The sequence below is a fragment of the Petromyzon marinus genome, chromosome 59 (assembly GCF_048934315.1).
Source record: "Petromyzon marinus isolate PM22_M1 ecotype Great Lakes invasive population chromosome 59, UKy_Petmar_22M1.pri1.0, whole genome shotgun sequence".
In the NCBI taxonomy this organism is placed as follows: domain Eukaryota; kingdom Metazoa; phylum Chordata; class Hyperoartia; order Petromyzontiformes; family Petromyzontidae; genus Petromyzon; species Petromyzon marinus.
Genome location: NC_133725.1, coordinates 828032 through 846820, shown reverse-complemented (window position 1 = coordinate 846820; position 18789 = coordinate 828032). Strand labels below are relative to the sequence as shown.

The window sequence follows — 18789 nt, the reverse complement described above, 5'->3', positions numbered from 1 at the left end:
CGTCACGCGTTCAGAGTATTTTCAGCTGCCGACATTAATTTACACGCGATGATGATGAGCCCACTTCACTGGGCTATAATTTGTGATGGCCAGGTCGCTTCTGAAAAAGAGCCACACGGCTCAGTGGGGCTTTACCTGGTACAATATAAAGAGTTTAGTTTTATAGTTTGGTTTCGATTAACCGGGGCGGCCGCTGGACTCGTTCAACCACGGAACCCCTGCGATGAGCGGCGTGCGCGCCACCGCCACGTCACTGCGAGGGCTTTCGGAGCGCGCGCCCCGGCGAGGGACTCACCGTCGTTGCTGGCCGGGCTCGTGTTCTTCACGTAGGCCGAGAACTTGGAGAAGATGTCGTTGCCAGCTGTGTTCGACTCCGGGTTCTTAGCCGCGAGCTTGGGGAACCTGCGGAGGGGGACATCGTCCGTTCGTTAAATTATTTTTTGGGTTCTGGGCCACTCCGTGATGAACTTCCCGAGTCTGCGTGTGTCGAAGCTAAAAAAAATTGAATTGTCGCGCGGTGCACGAGTACCATAACGGTGTGCCGATTATCACTGTCGTTTCGGCTCAGCCCACCGGTGGTGCGGGCGAGGGACCCTCGCAGCCACACTGATCAGCAATGATTTAGCGGCAATGAGATTGCGCAACGTTTCAAGTGGTGCTCGCTAACAGCACTTGCCGCAACCGCCTGTGCGTGTGGGGCAGTGCGAGGAGCGGTATTGTGGCGGTTACCGCGCTGTGCTATGAAACCCGCAAACACCGGTGATGATTATCTGAACCGGTCATAGGCCTCCCCCCCCAGGTTGACTCATCCTCAAGTGAGTACCTGGTGCGGTGTGTAAACATCGGAAATAGGGAGATAAAGGCGGACGGGTGTGGTGCTGGCCACCCACCCCCTCGTGTGCCATGCCAGCCTTCATAGATGCTCACGAACAGCACTTGCCCCAACAGTCTGTTAAGGCAAGATTTAGAGACCTTTGTCTTTAGTGGATAGCGGTTACATCTCTCGTGGGTGGGGTTGGCGGGGGGGGGTTGGTTTTGAACTTCCTCCATCATTATCCAGTACAGAGCGAGTTCCCCGACCCTGGATGTTGTTGTAACCTTCTGACCCTGTGCACCTACTGGACATCCATGAAAATTAGCTTCTTCAGGATGAAAAGAAATTCTGATGATTCTGAGGTGCTACTCGCTGACAGCACTTGCCCCCAACGGTCTGTTGAGGCTACACGGGGCATCTCTGTCTTTTGCGCAGCAAGTGCCCCCCCGCGTGCGTACTTGGGCGGGCTGAGCGTGGCCTCCAGGAACTCCTCGATCTTGTTGGTGTCGGTCTTCACGTCCCCGTTGTAGGTGAGGAACGGAGGCTGAGTTCCAGGCGCCAGGTTCGCCAAGTTCGCCGGTTTCCTGGAAGCGCAAAGGACACAAAAGCGGGGCGACGCTCGCGTGAGAACGCGTGGACCGCGAGCGTGAAATCGAACAGGCCTTGAAGACACCAACCTCATCCGTGCGCTGGGGGGGCACCACGGGAGCCCCTCATCACGAGAATAAACAAACCGCCGTCGCACCTCAGATGACCACCCTCTCTCGCTACCTCCCGCTCTCCTCTTGAAATCCACTCGTTCTCTCTGGCCCACCCCCTCCCCTTCTCCCCTCGGAGTCATCGCCACTCGCGCCAACGCCGCCTTCCTAACTCCCCGTGGTCACCCACCATCAATCCACTCATCTCATTTCCATCTTCGCTTATACCACGCATCGTCACCACCACCACCACCTCGTTTAACATATATCCCCATCCCCTCATCTCGTTTCATCTCGCCAACCATCTTGTACCACACTTAGTTCAGTGTAAAGCGCCTTGGTTAAGGCGCTTTATAAATATGCAAGGAGATAAGAACTACCTCGCCCGGTCTGCAGGATGTCGCTGGGTAGATCCAGACCTTGACACCTGCTGGATATTTGGAGTTTGCGTGTCTCTCTCTCCTCGTGGTCGTGTGAATTTTTAACGGGGCCGTCCAATTTTAGAATCAACATCACGCGTTTTTTTTAATATTTGGCTGCTATGAATTTCCACGTGATAAGCCGCTTCATTGAGCTGTCATTGGTGATGGCCAGGTAGGTTCTAAAAAAGTACTATTTTGCTCAATGGGGCCTTCCTGATAAAATAAAAATAGTTTAGTTTTAAATAGTTTAGTTTTCCTCTGCACATTTAGAAACATGCGTTTAGAGTATGTGGCTGCTGCTATACATTTTCACGTGATGATAAGCCGCTTTTTTGTTGAGGCCAGGCTGCTTCTGAAAAAGAGCGACAGTATGTAGCTCAGTAGTGGGCCTTAACTCGCAAAATAAAAATAGCTTATCGTTTTAAGTTGTCACCCCAGCGCCCGCACGGCCGGGTTGTCCACCCGTCTCACCTCTTGAGGTCCACCGTGGTCACGTTGAAGGTGACGCCCTTGAGCCAGAGGATCATGAAGAGCCGCTGGGAGAAGGGGCAATTCCCAATGCTCTCTCCGTCGCTGCCGGCCTGCGGCAGACACGATAGACACGCGCTTGAAGCATGGGCACCCACTCGGGACCGTTAACGCGCGTCATAGTCAGGTCACGCGTCTCAAGAGTCCACCGCTCGGGGTGGATCGTGAGGTGAGCACTCGGATGCGGGTGTGTGTGTGTGTGCGTTCCCTCATTGTATTCGTGTGCCGTGCCAGCCCTCATAGGGCGTGGCGGAGGAGCCCGTATGCTGGCTCTGCCGGAAGGCAGTAGACAGCCGAGTGTGGACCAATTGCTCATCTGTTCTGTCTGTACGGCATAGAGAGTTTCCCCCCTCGGAGCAACACGCAGTACAACCCGAGTGGTGAATGTTTGGTGAGTGAATGGTGTTAGGTGACTGCCGAGTGTCTGGTGTCAGGGCGAGTGGTGAGTGTCAGGTGTCAGGCTAGTGGTGAGTGTTAGGCGAGTGGTGAGTGTTAGGCGAGTGGTGAGTGTCAGGTGTCAGACGAGTGGTGAGTGTTAGGAGAGAGGCGAGTGTTATGTATCAGGCGAGTGGTGAGTGGTAGGCAAGTGGTGAGTGTCAGGCAAGCGGTGAGTGTCAGGTCTCAGGCGAGTGGTAGGCAAGTGGTGAGTGTCAGGCGAGCGGTCTCAGGCCAAAACGGGAAAGGGGGCGAAACAGCGGACGGAGTGAACATTGAGGAGGGGCCACATCCGATGTGGAAGGCTGCCCCTGTCTGCAGGAAGAGCTGCCCTCCCGGGTTATTTACAGTGAGGGAAAAAAAGTATTTGATCCCCTGCTGATTTTGTACGTTTGCCCACTGACAAAGAAATGAACAGGCTATAATTTTAATGGTAGGGTTATTTGAACAGTGAGAGACAGAATAACAACAACAACAAAATCCAGAAAAACGCATGTCAAAAATGTTATAAATTGATTTACATTTTAATGAGGGAAATAAGTATTTGACCCCCTCTCAATCAGAAAGATGTCTGGCTCCCAGGTGTCCTTTATACAGGTAACGAGCTGAGATTAGGAGCACACTCTTAAAGGGAGTGCTCCTAATCTCAGCTTGTTACCTGTATAAAAGACACCTGTCCACAGAAGCAATCAATCAATCAGATTACAAACTCTCCACCATGGCCAAGACCAAAGAGCTCTCCAAGGATGTCAGGGACAAGATTGTAGACCTACACAAGGCTGGAATGGGCTACAAGACCATTGCCAAGCAGCTTGGTGAGAAGGTGACAACAGTTGGTGCGATTATTCGCAAATGGAAGAAACACAAAAGAACTGTCAATCTCCCTCGGCCTGGGGCTCCATGCAAGATCTCACCTCGTGGAGTTGCAATGATCATGAGAACGGTGAGGAATCAGCCCAGGACTACACGGGAGGATCTTGTCAATGATCTCAAGGCAGCTGGGACCATAGTCACCAAGAAAACAATTGGTAACACACTACGCCGTGAAGGACTGAAATCCTGCAGTGCCCGCAAGGTCCCCCTGTTCAAGAAAGCACATATACATGCCCGTCTGAAGTTTGCCAATGAACATCTGAATGATTCAGAGGACAGCTGGGTGAAAGTGGTGTGGTCTGATGAGACCAAAATGGAGCTCTTTGGCATCAACTCAACTGGCCGTGTTTGGAGGAGGAGGAATGCTGCATATGACCCCAAGAACACCATCCCCACCGTCAAACATGGAGGTGGAAACATTGTGCTTTGGGGGTGTTTTTCTGCTAAGGGGACAGGACAACTTCACCGCATCAAAGGGACGATGGATGTGGCCATGTACCGTCAAATCTTGGGTGAGAACCTCCTTCCCTCAGCCAGGGCATTGAAAATGGGTCGTGGATGGGTATTCCAGCATGACAATGACCCAAAACACACGGCCAAGGCAACAAAAGAGTGGCTCAAGAAGAAGCACATTAAGGTCCTGGAGTGGCCTAGCCAGTCTCCAGACCTTAATCCCATAGAAAATCTGTGGAGGAAGCTGAAGGTTCGAGTTGCCAAACGTCAGCCTCGAAACCTTAATGACTTGGCGAAGATCTGCAAAGAGGAGTGGGACAAAATCCCTCCTGAGCTGTGTGCAAACCTGGTGGCCAACTACAAGCAACGTCTGACCTCTGTGATTGCCAACAAGGGTTTTGCCACCAAGTACTAAGTCATGTTTTGCAGAGGGGTCAAATACTTATTTCCCTCATTAAAATGCAAATCAATTCATTTTTGACATGCGTTTTTCAGGATTTTTTTGTTATTCTGTCTCTCACTGTTCAAATAAACCTACCAATAAAATTATAGACTGATCATTTCTTTGTCAGTGGGCAAACATACAAAATCAGCAGGGGATCAAATACTTTTTTCCCTCACTGTAACGCAAGGGAGCGATGGAACAAAAACCCGGTTGCCTTACTTGTCAGTGAATAAGCCAAAGCGTGGGCTATTTAAAAAAAAATATTTGTATAGAGAGAGCAAAACTGCCCTGTGGCTTCAAAACCGGTCGCAGAGCCGCAGGACGAGAGACAGCACAATCCGGTCGAGTGGCCTGCTCGCATCCAGACCCCCAACACAACAGGGAGGGCACGATAGCGATCTGCCCTACAGGGATTCCAAATATCCTTACCTCCCCCCTATAGCGTTAAGACCGGCACGGCGCACGAGCGGGTTGGATGGCCACCACCACGCCGGACACACTTTGTCTCCCGAGCGGCAACGTTTTTACACGCCGCAGCAGGTACTCATTTGAGGCCGAGTTCACCTAGGGGAGGCCCAAGACCGGTTCACCGAATCAAAATTGGAACCTTTATTTAAATTGGTGTTGGCCGCGAGCAGTAATCGACACTCGGGTCGCCGGATTGGCAGCGCAGCGCGGTAACCGCCGCCCGACCGCTCCCCACTTCCTACCTCCGCGCACACAAAAGACAAAAATATCCTCCGTAGAGCCTTCATGGACTGTTGCGGGCAAGCGCTGTGAGTAGCGGCACCTCGGAAGGCCGGCACCATGGCACACGATGGAGGTGGGTGGCCAGCACCTCCGTGCGCACACAAAAGGCACGCAAACAACGCCACTCAACACACGCCCCGACCTCGCCTTCAGGGATACAATCGATACCATTCGGAGTAAAGCTACCGGTGAGAATAAGCCCTCCGGAGAATCGGCTAAAGTGTCTTGGGGGGGGGGGGGTCAACTCTACCGACGGGTCGCGCCGCCGTGTGTTGCTGGGCACGATGCCCGATGTTTCGTGCCATGTGCCGAAGGAGGCACGAACAGAACGCAAGTCGGTAGAGCTACGCAGCGGCAGCGCAACCGCGAACGCCCGCGCCAGCAAAAGTTCATAGGGTGAGGGGATGGCGATGGCTCGTGGAGGCCTTCATCCAGCAGTGGAGTGATCGGTCTGGAAGTCATCTACCCAGGGCCAATTTGTACACGTGTGTGTTGAACTTCTTTCGCACCGTACGTAGCCCATCGTGCTAACCAGAGGTGCACTGCAGGGAATTTAATATTTAGCTTCGATTTAAAATTGCGTTCTGTTTGTGCAATCACAATGACGTGATGTAGTTGATGATTTTGTTTCCGATTTGTATTCGCATCATTGATGTTACTTTATTTACTTTATTTTGCGCTCGTCATTCCGGTGACCAGGTCACATCTTGCGCAGAGAGAGAAGATCCCGATGACAAAGAAGAATAATAATAGGCTTTACCCTCTCTGGCAAGAATACGGGAGGCGTGTTTCTATGTCCAAACACCAAATAGACATAATTTACAAAGCATCAAATCTGCTTTAACCACACATACTTGTGGTAAAACATCCAAACAAACATGGCTTAGATACCATTACATGCATTGTCCTTGAAACTGATTTGCAAAAACCAGAGACAGCGGCCTCCCCTTTATGGCTTCGGTCTCTGCACAGGGCGGAGCCGAACCAGTACAAAGGTAATACTGCAAACATCAAAGAGTTAAGAGCTCGAGTTGAGCAGCTGTATCTACGGGGCGCCTTTTTGCCGGTATCAAGATTATGAATAGAAGGCCTTCACCCTTGTTGCATGTTTTACCACAAGCATGCTTGGGATTAATGCGGACTTGGTGATGCCTTGCAATAGCTGCCGATTTAGTGTTTGAACATCTTCGCCCGCGCTGTGTTATTTACCAGACAGGTTACAGCCTATTATTATGTTGACAACCCAGCCAATGTTGGATGGGTTTCACTGTCCAATTGATTAGCAAATGGGCAGTGACCATTATACAGGAGAACCCCTTTTAACGACCACCCCTGTTCACGATTAATCGCTAAACGACGGGCCTCCATAGAGCCCAATGTGTAGTGCAGTGTAGAGTATAGTAGTGTAGAGTATAGTAGTATATTTTATTGTAGTGTAGAGTAGCACCCCTCGTAACGACCAGCCCTGTTAACAATTAATCGCTAAACAACGGGCCTCCTTAGAGCCCAATGTGTTCACTTAGCGACTCTGTTAATCACGGGCTGTTGTGTGTACAGTAAATATTAAATAATGCATTGATTAAGTGCGCTTATTTTAATATTACGCGTTTATAATGTTGCTAGCATCTTTATGCATTCATAGGCATTGTTTAAATATTATAAAGTACGTTTTTTGGGTGAAAAAACGTGACTTTCAGTGCCATCGGAACGAATCAAGCCTTTAACGTGCATTGCCTGTCCTCGGCTTAACAACCAAATCACTGAACGACCAAATCACTGAACGACCAAATCACTGAACGACCAAATCACTGAACGAAAAAATAACTGAACGACCAAATCACTGAACGACCAAATCACTGAACGACCAAATCACTGAACGACCAAATCACTGAACGACCAGTTTCGTGAAACCAATTACCGTCGTTAAGAGGAGGGCTTCTACTGGTATGTGTTTGTCGATTGCCCCCTCTTCAAGTCCAGGTTTTGGATATTCCTCTTCTCTGCCCATGGCTGACCGACTCTCTCATGAACAGCGAGGGAAAAAAGCATTTGATCTCCTGCTAATTTTATACGTTTACCCACTGACAAAGAAATGATCAGTCTATAATTTTAATGGTAGGTTTATTTGAACAGTAAGAGACAGAATAACAACAAAAATACAGAAAAACGCATGTCAAAAATGTATTAAAGTTGATTTGCATTCTAATGAGGGAATTAAGTATTTGACCCCCTCTCAATCAGAGATTTCTGGCTCCCAGGTGTCTTTATACAGGTAGCGAGCTGAGATTAGGAGCACACTCTTAAAGGGAGTGCTCCTAATCTCAGCTTGTTACCTGTATAAAAGACACCTGTCCACAGAAGCAATCAATCAATCAGATTACAAACTCTCCACCATGGCCAAGATCATTAAAATTATAGACTGATCATTTCTTTGTCAGTGGGCAAACGTACAAAATAGCAGGGGATCAAATACTTTTTTCCCTCACTGTACGAACATAGGACTTCTTTCGCACCGTACGTAGTCAACGGTTTTATTCAGAGGTGCAGGATAATCAGGTGTGGAAACATCTTAACGTCCTGTGTGTTATTGCCGAAAAGGCCAAAGCATTTTCCTTTTTTCATTGTCTTCATACCGGCAAACCAAGGGTCCCCCATAAATTTAGACTATCTTGGGTCTCCGAACTCTCGCCTGATTAAACAAAACAATCCAGGGGCACCGCGGTGACGAGATGTTAACTGCCTCGCCGGTATACAGGAGGTTGTGGGTTCGATCCCAACTGACGCCTGCTGTGTATTTGGAGTTTGTATGTCTCCCTCCCCGTGGTCACGTGGATGTCACTGGTTCCTCCGGTTTTTTACCTGCATATTTAGAATCAACATCACGCGTTTAGAGTATATGGCTGCAATACACATTTCCACACGACGACAATCCACTTCGTTGAGATCAAATTTGTGATGACCAGGTAGTTTCTGAAAAAGAGCTATATAGCTCAGTGGGCCTGACACCTGGCAAAATACAAATAGTTTAGTTTTAGTTTCAATATTTTACAGACGTAATGTAACTTTCTGTCAATGGAATAAAGAATTCCGTGGCTTTTTCTTACACCGTTCTAAAAGCCACCTGGCAGGCATCCTCCATCATTTAGAGCAATTGATTATTATCGTTCTTATAAAAATAACGAACCAGGAACTCCCAAGAATACCAGGCCAATCTTTCCCCAGCACCCATTTGATGGTTCACGCGATCGTTATCAGTCACAGAGCCCCACAGCCCCTGGCATGAGAGAGCCGGTTTGCTACCGATCATCTCCATTACGATGACCGAGCTTGTGTGGCACTCACTCACATGCACGCTCTTTACCACAGTTTCTGCCAAAGGGAGAATTACACTTTTTTTTTACTTTTTTGTTCCTCACCGAGCTATTCAGCTCTTTTTCATAAGGGACCTGGCCACCACAAATTATGGCTCAACGAAGTAGCAGCTTATCATGTTGGAAATTCATGGCAGCCAAACACTTTAACCACATGTTTATAAATGTGGAGAAAAAAACCGGAGGCCCCAAAAGAAAAATCCACACAACCACGGGGAGAAAATGCAAACTCAAAATACACAGGTGTCACAGCATCAGAATAGGACCCAGGACCTCCTGCATACCAGGCAAGGTAGTTAACATCGCCACCATGACGCCCAGATTTGATTGATCGGCCTCATCCATAACCGACTTCAACCGCCTGTACGCCGCAGGTAACAACAAAGCACCCGCTCACTCAATCGCACAACAACCGCCATTCACCGCTGGAGCGCTTGTGCCAGGTTAGGTGCATTTTGAGGCTGCTACGTGAAATGCTGCCGACAGGTTACCGGACAGACCCCGGGGCGTTTGTAGGTTAACCGACCGAGGACGACCAAGGAAGGTGGCTCCAGGGTCGGGAATCTAACCCAGCATGCACCAACTCTGCTGACGCACTGCGCCACCACCAACCCTGCACGCCCACATAACACCCGGCTTTTACGGGCCACCGCCCATGCGGTATTTTTTGCTATTTACAACGGTCCAGGGCAGGTGCTTTGTTCGATACATAGAAATAAAAAAACCTGCCTGGTCAGGTGAGATGACCACCCACCCACCACACACCCACCACATTCCGCGAATGATAAAAAAACGCTGGAAGCTGACGAGTATTTTTCTATCTCTGTATCTATCGGTCAAGGCCGAGGTGGTCTTTGTTAATCTTTTATTTTGTTGAGCTATCATTCGCGATGGCCAGGTCTATTCTGAAAAAGAACTACATAGCTCAGTTGAGGGCCTTACACCTGGTAAAATAAATAAAAATCTTAAATAGGAGGGGGGCGTGGGGTCCTGTGGCAGTGTAGATTGAGGACAGGAGATTAACACCACACTTTGATTTGTTAAACTTGTGGGTCTCTGAGTCTATCGATCTCTATAAGTCTACGTGTCTGTAAGTATATGGGTCTCTTGGGTGCCACGGTGGCGAGATGTTAACTACCTTGCCTAGTATGCAGGAGGTCGTGGGTTTGATCACAACCCTAACACCTGCTGTATATTTGGAGTTTGCGTGTCTCTCTCTCTCCCCGTGGTCGCATGGATTTTTCTCCGGGTCCTCCGGTTTTCCCCTCCACATTTAGAATCAATATCACGTGTTTAGATTATTTGGCTGCTCTATAAGCCACTTCGTTGAGCTATCATTTGTGATAGCCGGGTCGATTCTGAAAAAGAGCTAAATAGCTCAGTGGGCCTGACCTGGTAAAACAAAAATACCTTAGTTTTAGTTTTGTTGTTGTGACATGCGATGTTGGTGGTTGAACACAGTGTGCGCGAGTACCTCTGATGAGTGCAGTTGGCTACATACGGTGGGAAAGAAGTTCAACGACCATACGGACTGCCCAAAGACTAACACGACTCACAGACTCAACACTACCCATAGGCTCAACATTACCCATAGGCTCAACACCGCACCTCCGATTAGCGCGGTTGTCTACGTACGGTGCCAAAGAAGTTCAACGTACACACACACCGAGTCCTCACACTGGTGGATGAATCAACGAGGGGAAGTTCCCGGGAACAGTAACCACGGGAGTGATATCTGCAGGAGGCACATGTTAAAGGCACCATTTATTTTAAGGCCACATATGCAGAAGTAGGCAGGGCGTGGTTCTCGTGAGGTATGCACATGCAACAAAATAATAACAATTACACATGCAGTCTATATGTGTCAATCCGCTGCTAGGATGAGGGCAATCCAGTGCCCGCACGGGTCGCGGGAGTCATTCGACCATACTTCACCGCTCCAATTGGTGCAGGGTTGGCGAAGGTGGTACAGCGCAACCGCGGGCCCGCGGACGCCTACGCGGTAGTAAAAATAACTGTTTCACAAGGGAGGCAAATTGTTAGCCGCTAATCACGTCGTTAAGACGATTCCAATGGAGCACTACACAGTTCTAATGATGGCTCTACTGCACAGCCGCTATTCCGCCACCCCCCACTTCCTCACCTCTTGAGGTCCCCTGCAAAGCCTGCACAGGCCGTTGGGGCAAGTGCCGATAGCAAAGCACCTGCGAAGGCTGGCACGGCGCACGAGAGGGTGGGCGACCTAGAGCACCACGTGTGACCGCTTTTGTCTCCCCCCAGTGCTACGTCTACACACCACCATAGGTGGTCATTTGAAGCCGAGTTGACATAGGAGGCCCCAGGACCGGTGTAGACATTCATCAGTGTGCTTACCACCGTGTCGCCGTGGTAATATACGTTGAACTTCTTTCGCACCGTACGTGGAGAACAGTGCTAATCGTAGGTGCAGTGTTGAGTCTATGGGAAGTGTTGAGTCTATGGGAAGTGTTAGTTTTTGGGCAGTATGCATGTGTGTATATTGAACTTCTTTCGCACCGTACGTAGCCATCCGTGCTAATAATTGAAGGTGCGGTAATCCGGAACGGCAGACCCACAGCTAAGGAATACGTTTACCTGCCAAGTAGTTTTTTTGCCAACTTAAGTCATCCTCACGTTCCCCCACTCCCCCCGGGGAGAGCCGGAGCAGGAGGAACATTCCTTCACGCTACCGGAACCGCCGCCGCCTTCGCCTTTCGCCCCCTTTGCCCAACGCTGCCAGAACCGCGGGAGGGCCTATGGCGGGTCTCGACAACAACAACGTGCTTTCCCGCGGTGTCACCCACGGTTAGCTCCTCGTGCCAGGCCGGTGGGGGGGGGCGAGAGCTTCTTCGGAAAATTAATCAAAACGCCGGGGGTGGTGGGGGGAGGGCGAGCGTTTAACTCTGACAGATGAATCCCGAGCGGAATGTGGCCGCCCATCGGCTCGGGGGTTTTGAGCCGTGGAGCCGTGGAGCCGCGAAGCTGAGGGCCTGGGTTCCGATTGCGGGTGTCAGCAGCTGCCCGTCATTAAACTGGGTTTCTCAAGTGCAGTTGAGTTGATGGTCTCCGCCCAGTGACTCCAATCCAAGCACTATCCTTTGTACATGGATCCATAGGTGTCTCTGTGCGAGGGGCTATGGGTATATAGGGGGCACAGCTGGTGCATCAGCAAGTCATCTCAGTCGACTTATGGCACCTGGGTCTGTCCCATGACCTCCTGTCAGTGAGCCTTCGACACTTCACGTGGCCTTCAAGTTAATCTGGCCTGGCACAGGCGCCGTGGTGACGTCACCATCACTTAGTGGCGAACGGCGGGTATTGTTATGGGTCTGAGTGATTGCCATCCGTGTGAGTCTGTATGAGTGTATGGCATGTGCGAGTCTAAAGTTCTCTGTGCGAGTCTATATGAGAGTGTGCGGTGCCTGTGTGGTGTGCTCCTAATCTCAGCTCGTTACCTGTATAAAAGAGCCAGAAATCTTTCTGATTGAGAGGGGGTCAAATACTTATTTCCCTCATTAAAATGCAAATCAATTTATAACATTTTTGACATGCGTTTTTCTGGATTTTTGTTGTTATTCTGTCTCTCACGGTTCAAATAAACCTACCATTAAAATTATAGACTGATCATTTCTTTGTCAGTGGGCAAACGTACAAAATCAGCAGGGGATCAAATACTTTTTTCCCCTCGCTGTATGTGAGTCTATGGGTCTTTATGTGAGCCAATGGGAGAGAGAGAGAGGCAGTCAGCCATGGGTGAAGAAGGGCAAGACCCAAAGCCTGGACTTGAATAAAGGGCAATCTACAATCTTACCTATAAATGATCACTGCCCATTTGCTAATCAATTGGACAGTGAACCCACTCAACATTGGCTGGGTTGTATAAACAATAGGCTTTAACTTTCCTGGCAATAACACAGCGGGTCGTAAGATGTTAAAACGCCAAATAGACACACCTATTGCAGAACGTCATCAAGTCTGCATTAAACACACATCCTTGTGGCAAAACATGCAAACAAACATGCTGCGATGTTTACGAACACCGCACTAGGTACTCTTTTGAGGCTGAGTCTAACCAAGGGGTGAGACCCAGGACCGGTTCAGACAATCGGGCAATCGTCAATGGTGTTGTGACGAACGTGAGCGTGAATATAACTCGGGTCACTGGGTTCGTAGCGCGGCACGCTAACCAACCGCTGCACCACCACCGCTCCCCATAAACAGACGTGCACGACAACACAACACGGACGTGCACGACAACACAACACAGAGACGTGCACGACAACACAACACAGAGACGTGCACGACAACACAACACAGAGACGTGCACGACAACACAACAACAGACGTGCACGACAACACAACAACACAGACGTGCACGACAACACAACACGGACGTGCACGACAACACAACAACACAGACGTGCACGACAACACAACAACACAGACGTGCACGACAACACAACAACACAGACGTGCACGACAACACAACAACACAGACGTGCACGACAACACAACACAGACGTGCACGACAACACAACACAGACGTGCACAACAACACAACAACACAGACGTACAACACAACACGGACGTGCACGACAACACAACAACACAGACGTGCACGACAACACAGACGTGCACGACAACACAACAACACAGACGTGCACGACAACACAACACAGACGTGTAAGACAACACAACAACACAGACGTGCAAGACAACACAACAACACAGACGTGCACGACAACACAACAACACAGACGTGCACGACAACACAACAACACAGACGTGCACGACAACACAACAACACAGACGTGCACGACAGCACAGAGACGTGCACACAAACGCAATGCACGTGCTGTACCGGTTTGACAAATCACAGTGTGGCGTTTATCTACTGTCCTTAATCTACATTGCCATAGGACCCACGCCCAACTCCTATTTACTAAACTATTTTTTATTTTTAACCAGGTGAGGCCCAACTGAGCTGCAATGGAGCTCTTTTTCAGAAGCGACCTGGCCATCAAAAATCAAAGCTCAACAAAGTGGATTGTCATCATCGTCGCGTGGAAATTTAAAGCAGCAGCAGCCAAATACTCTGAACGCGTGACGTTGACTCTAAATGTGCAGGGACAAACCGGAGGACGCGGACAAAAATCCACGCGGCCACGGGGAGAGAGACACACCGCAAACTCCAAAATTACAGCAGGCGTCAGGGTCTGGACCTACGAACTCCTGTATACCAGGCGAGGCGGTTAACATCCCGCCACCGTGGGGCTTCCCTTCTCCGAGAGCCATTAGCGTCGTCATCGCCATCGTGCTGCACCCGACGTCGTACTGCGCACAATAAGCTCCGTTTGTTTCTCGGGCCCTGGGCGTGGGCCCCTCGAATGACCGCATTTATATTTTATTTATTTCGAATATTTGTTTTCCACAGTCTAATTAGACCCAGCGCCCTCATTTTCCTCTGGGCCTGGGGTCCTCTCGTTCTCAAATTCCAAGACGCCTGGCGGCGTTTTATTTCCACGACCGCCTTCAGAATATCAGAATATTTATTTGTACCGAAGGAATCCGATGAGCTATAAAAGCTCTTTTTCCACAGACGTCCAGTATCACAGATAGTCCGGCCTTGCGTTGGTTGCAGTTCGGTTCGGAACGGACGTAGCACCGGTGGGGTGGCGAGGGCATTCAGAGCGTTACCAGAGCATCACTTGGAGGAGGTAGCTCTGTGGGAGCCACTTCAGCGGCGGCATACTCCGACACAGCGCGTCCCACGCTGCTCATCGCATGGGCGAGAGAGATCCGACTGGACGGTTCCTTCTCGTGACTGCGACGCCCGGTAGCGCGTTGGGGGATTAAACTCGGGTTGCACGAGGCAGAGGCGCAGCCCCGCAATGGCCTTGCTCACGTCACTGCTAGCGGAAGGGGGCCCCCTCCCACAACAGTGCACTCCGGGGTGGGGAGGGGGGGGGCAATTGGACTACTCCTCTTCCACGTTACCAGGGCGTTGCTGGATGAGGTGAGAGTACCCGTACTTTACCACCCCACGTAACCTGCCAATCGACTGACTCCGGCGAACCCGTTTATTCTGCTGGGTGGACAGAGGCGGTGATGATGGCGTGGGGGCATGAGAGAAACTCGCCCGTGCCCCCCCCCCCTCCCTCTGGACAGTGTGAGAAAAAAAACAACACGGTTGAGGAGCTCGGGCCTCTAACGACGACGGACGAATAGTTAACGGGCTGAGTAAACACAGGGTCGCTCAAGGTTATTCGTCAAAACTGCCGTGGCGTTCCACTCTGCGCGCACGTGCCTGGCACAGCCAGGGGGGTGGTAGGCCACGCGAGCGAGCGGACAGAACTCCCCAGCGCCGCCGCCACCACCACCAGGAAACCACACCCAACCCAACAAGGGACTGGCACATCGGAGGAATGCAAGCACCACCAAAAAAACCCACCCCACGTAGAGAGCGAGCGGCCAGGGTGACCAATGAACCGCCACTCACCGATTCACTCCCGTCGCTCGACGGCGGTCAGTCGCCTACTTGTCGCCCCTTCCAATCACTGCTACCACGGTTACTGGATCGCATGGACCGATTTTTCCTCCTTCGCTAAATCGGGGGCCATTCCGGTGCACGGCAGAAACTCGGCCGCAACGCTGGGAAGCACGGAAGGCTGGTGGAGGAACGGCTGAGAGAACAAGGCCCTGCCGTCGCAGATCCCATACACACCACGATCACCCTTCCTGTCTGCACTCCTACCTGCCACATGACATTTCCCGGCTAAATTTTGTCATGCGGGGCACGGTGTCGCAAGTCTAACTAACTATAACTATTTTTTTATTTTACCCGATAAGACACCGCTGAGCTACGTAGCTTTTTTTCAGAAGCAACCTGGCTATCACAAATGATAGCTCAACGAAGTGGCTTATCATGTGGAAATGTATAGCAGCCAAATACTCTAAATGCATGTCTCTAAATGTGGAGAGAAAAATATGAATCAGAATATTTATTTATACTGGAGGAATCCGATGAGCTATAAAGCTCTTTGTCACATGCAAACTCCAAATATACAATAGGCGTCAGGGTCGGAATCGAACCCACGACCTCCTGTATACCAAACGAGGTAGTTAACATCTGGCCACCGTGGCGCCCCTGACTCTTGCCTCCAAAGAGATTTATTTGCAAGTGTGCGCAGTCGCCACCATCAATGATTTTTTTGGGATTAGGTTGCAAGACTACGTGGCCCAACCTCCGATTAGCTCGGCTAATCACTCCCGTCGAGTGACGGGAGTGAATCCAATGGCTCCCGTACCAATCTCAGATCAATTTCTCTACAAATTAGATGTTTTTCCCCCACACAGTTTATGATCGCAGGCCCAAGGTTCCAGATTGTCAAAAAGGCAAATATTGAAAAAAGCAAAATAAAAGTTGGTTGAGATAAGAGTAACAATACTTTAATTGAGCAAGGTCATGATTATAATAGCTGGGGGAAAAGAGACGATGGGGGGGGGCGGGGGGGAATTCCAAAGTGGAGTAGTGTGAGGGAAGAATCAGAGAGAGAGAGAAGTGAAGTGACCTGCAGTGAGGTGAGTGAGTGGGTGGATGAGTGATTATGAAGGTGGGCGAGTGGATGGGCGATTGGTTGAGTGACCGGATGAGCGAGTGGGTGGGCCAGTCTGGTGGCTGAAGAATGTGGGTGAGACGTAAGTCTTGGCAAGCCAAGTCCTTGACGGGATGGGGGGGGATACCCAGACGTCTTTTACTTTGATGTGAATCAACTCAGTGACCTTATTCTATTATATCTAAACTTGTTTTCAAAGCGATAAATATTAGCGTACATTTTGTCCATTAGCATTACACCTAGTTATTATATGTAAGGAAAGCACATTCCATTTTAAAGTGAACGTCATGAGGGTGAGCCCAGGCAACATCACTTGGATTTTCCGCCTGCGACCAAACTGGTCCGATCTCAGACGCAAAGCGAGCACGAGAATGGAGAGCGTGTTTTTTGATGGGTTCCATTCTATCCCCGCGTGTGATGGCTATATGCTCGGGAACCGAGTGCCAACGTCAAGGCCTGCTGGCTACGATGAGGGGGCTTCGGGAGAGAGTGCGTGTACTTTTGCTATTCATCCTCTGAAGGAGCGCAGACTGCAGTGGTTTACTACATGGTCTATTCACGGTTGACCAACAGGTACAACAGGTGTTGGGAGTTTTGTACGTTCTTCCCTCTGTGTGTGTGCGTCTCTCAGTTGCGATTTACTTATTTGGGCCGATTTTCAGTTTTGGTTCCTTTTTTTGTAAGCGTCCGGTGCATTCCCGTACGTCGGTAAAACAGCCTGAATGCACACCGATCTAATCGTTCTCTTCTCGATACACACCGGTACCCAAGCCGTTTTGCACAATCAACAAAAGGCACTTCAATCCACACCCTGTTTTAGCTAAGATCGGTTTCATCACTCTGATCCCCCCCCCTCCCCGGTTTCAACTGCAACGATTGCCTTAAGTCCAGGGGTCGGCAACGTGTCTCTCGTTTTCACCGCGGTGCATTGCGGCGCGTTGAAATAACGAGTAAAAATTACTCGTTATTTTGGTTGCCGGACCCTTCCCTAGCCAGACAGTGGTGGCTCTGCGTGTAATCCAGGCAGCAAAGGTTGGTGGATTCCAAGCGTGGTCTCTCCACGCTTCTCTGAACACCATTGGGCTTTTGTTCTATGAACTTCCATTTGCACGTATGTACGTCGACCTTCTTTCGCACCACGGTACGTAGCAAACCGTGCTAATCGGAGGTGCGGGGGAAGGACAACAATCTAAAGCACAAAGAGCAGTACTTAAAGAAATTAGTTTAATCTAGATTTGAAAGTGCATAGCTCCAGTCATTTTCTAATATCGGAAGGAAGAGCATTCCAGACGGCTGCAGAACCGGATCGGAAAGCGCTCAATGCGGTGACCGCCTTTGTTCGAAAGCTAACGAAAATCTGCTGCTGCGAGGATGACCGGAGTTCGTGTGATGGTTTATGCTCCATGACGAGATCAGCAGGGTATTGTGGTTCATTTGTGGCAAGCACTTTGCGTGTAATGAGTGCAACCTTATGACGTATTTGTTTGCCAACCGGAAGCCAACGCAGCTTGGCGAGCACTTAACGGACGCGGTCGGATCTTGCAGTACCCCATCACGTCACGTGCCAAATAATTTTGTACACACTACAGCGAGTTGCAATAATCGAGCCTTGTCAATACTACGCTACACACCACCGTGTTGGTTACGTCACGACTCAATAGTGATCGTACGTGTGTTTGAGCCCCGATATAAAAATTGCAGGACCTGATGATATTTTGCACGTGGTGAACATCACCGACCTAAGGAGAAAAGTGAGAAGGAGGCGCCGTGTCCAATTATTAATGTTGCTATATTCTCTAGAGTGACGCTTAATTATACTTACGCAGAGCAAAAATGCACAAAGGAGAATAAACAAAAGCAAAATGCTCCATTGTTTGGTTTTCTATTATTACCACCGTTCACACGTTAATTTTCCCCAAGTCCGGCAGAACAAAAAATTACTCTCTCTCTACACTGCTATACTACGAGGATTGGGTCATGGCAAGTCCGCTCGCCACAACAACAACCGGCATTCGCCACCAAGTGGCGGTGACGTCCCCCATGGCGCTTGTGCCAGGCGAGCTGAACTTTAAGGCCACGTGACAGGACAGACCCAGGTGCCATGGGTTGACCGACTGAGATAACTGACCAGATGCACCGCCTGTGCCCCCGACTGTGCCAACTTGCTCGCCTCCCACACACACACACAAGCGTGCGCGCAGTGTCTCGTGCGGGGTGCCGCGAGGAGACGCATGAGACTTCAGGCGCACATCCCAGGGAGCATTCCGAGCGTTCTCCGCGTTCACAGCGGTGACGCACCGTGACCTGGCGAGCCAGCCCAAGGGCGCACACGGCCATTCTGAGACTCAACATGAAGGCCCATCAGA

General features: G+C 50.1%; 1 protein-coding gene across 1 annotated transcript in view; it reads right to left on the bottom strand.

Annotated features, from left to right (window-relative positions):
- Positions 1 to 18789, bottom strand: part of LOC116955412 (chloride intracellular channel protein 5-like) — a 42239-nt gene that overhangs the window by 9012 nt on the left and 14438 nt on the right. Inside the window, exons 2-4 of the mRNA XM_032976478.2 lie at positions 2406 to 2515; positions 1273 to 1398; positions 296 to 402 (exon numbers count right to left, since the gene is read on the bottom strand). Coding sequence (XP_032832369.1) covers positions 296 to 402; positions 1273 to 1398; positions 2406 to 2515 — 343 coding nt within the window. The remainder of the gene's footprint in view (positions 1 to 295; positions 403 to 1272; positions 1399 to 2405; positions 2516 to 18789) is intronic.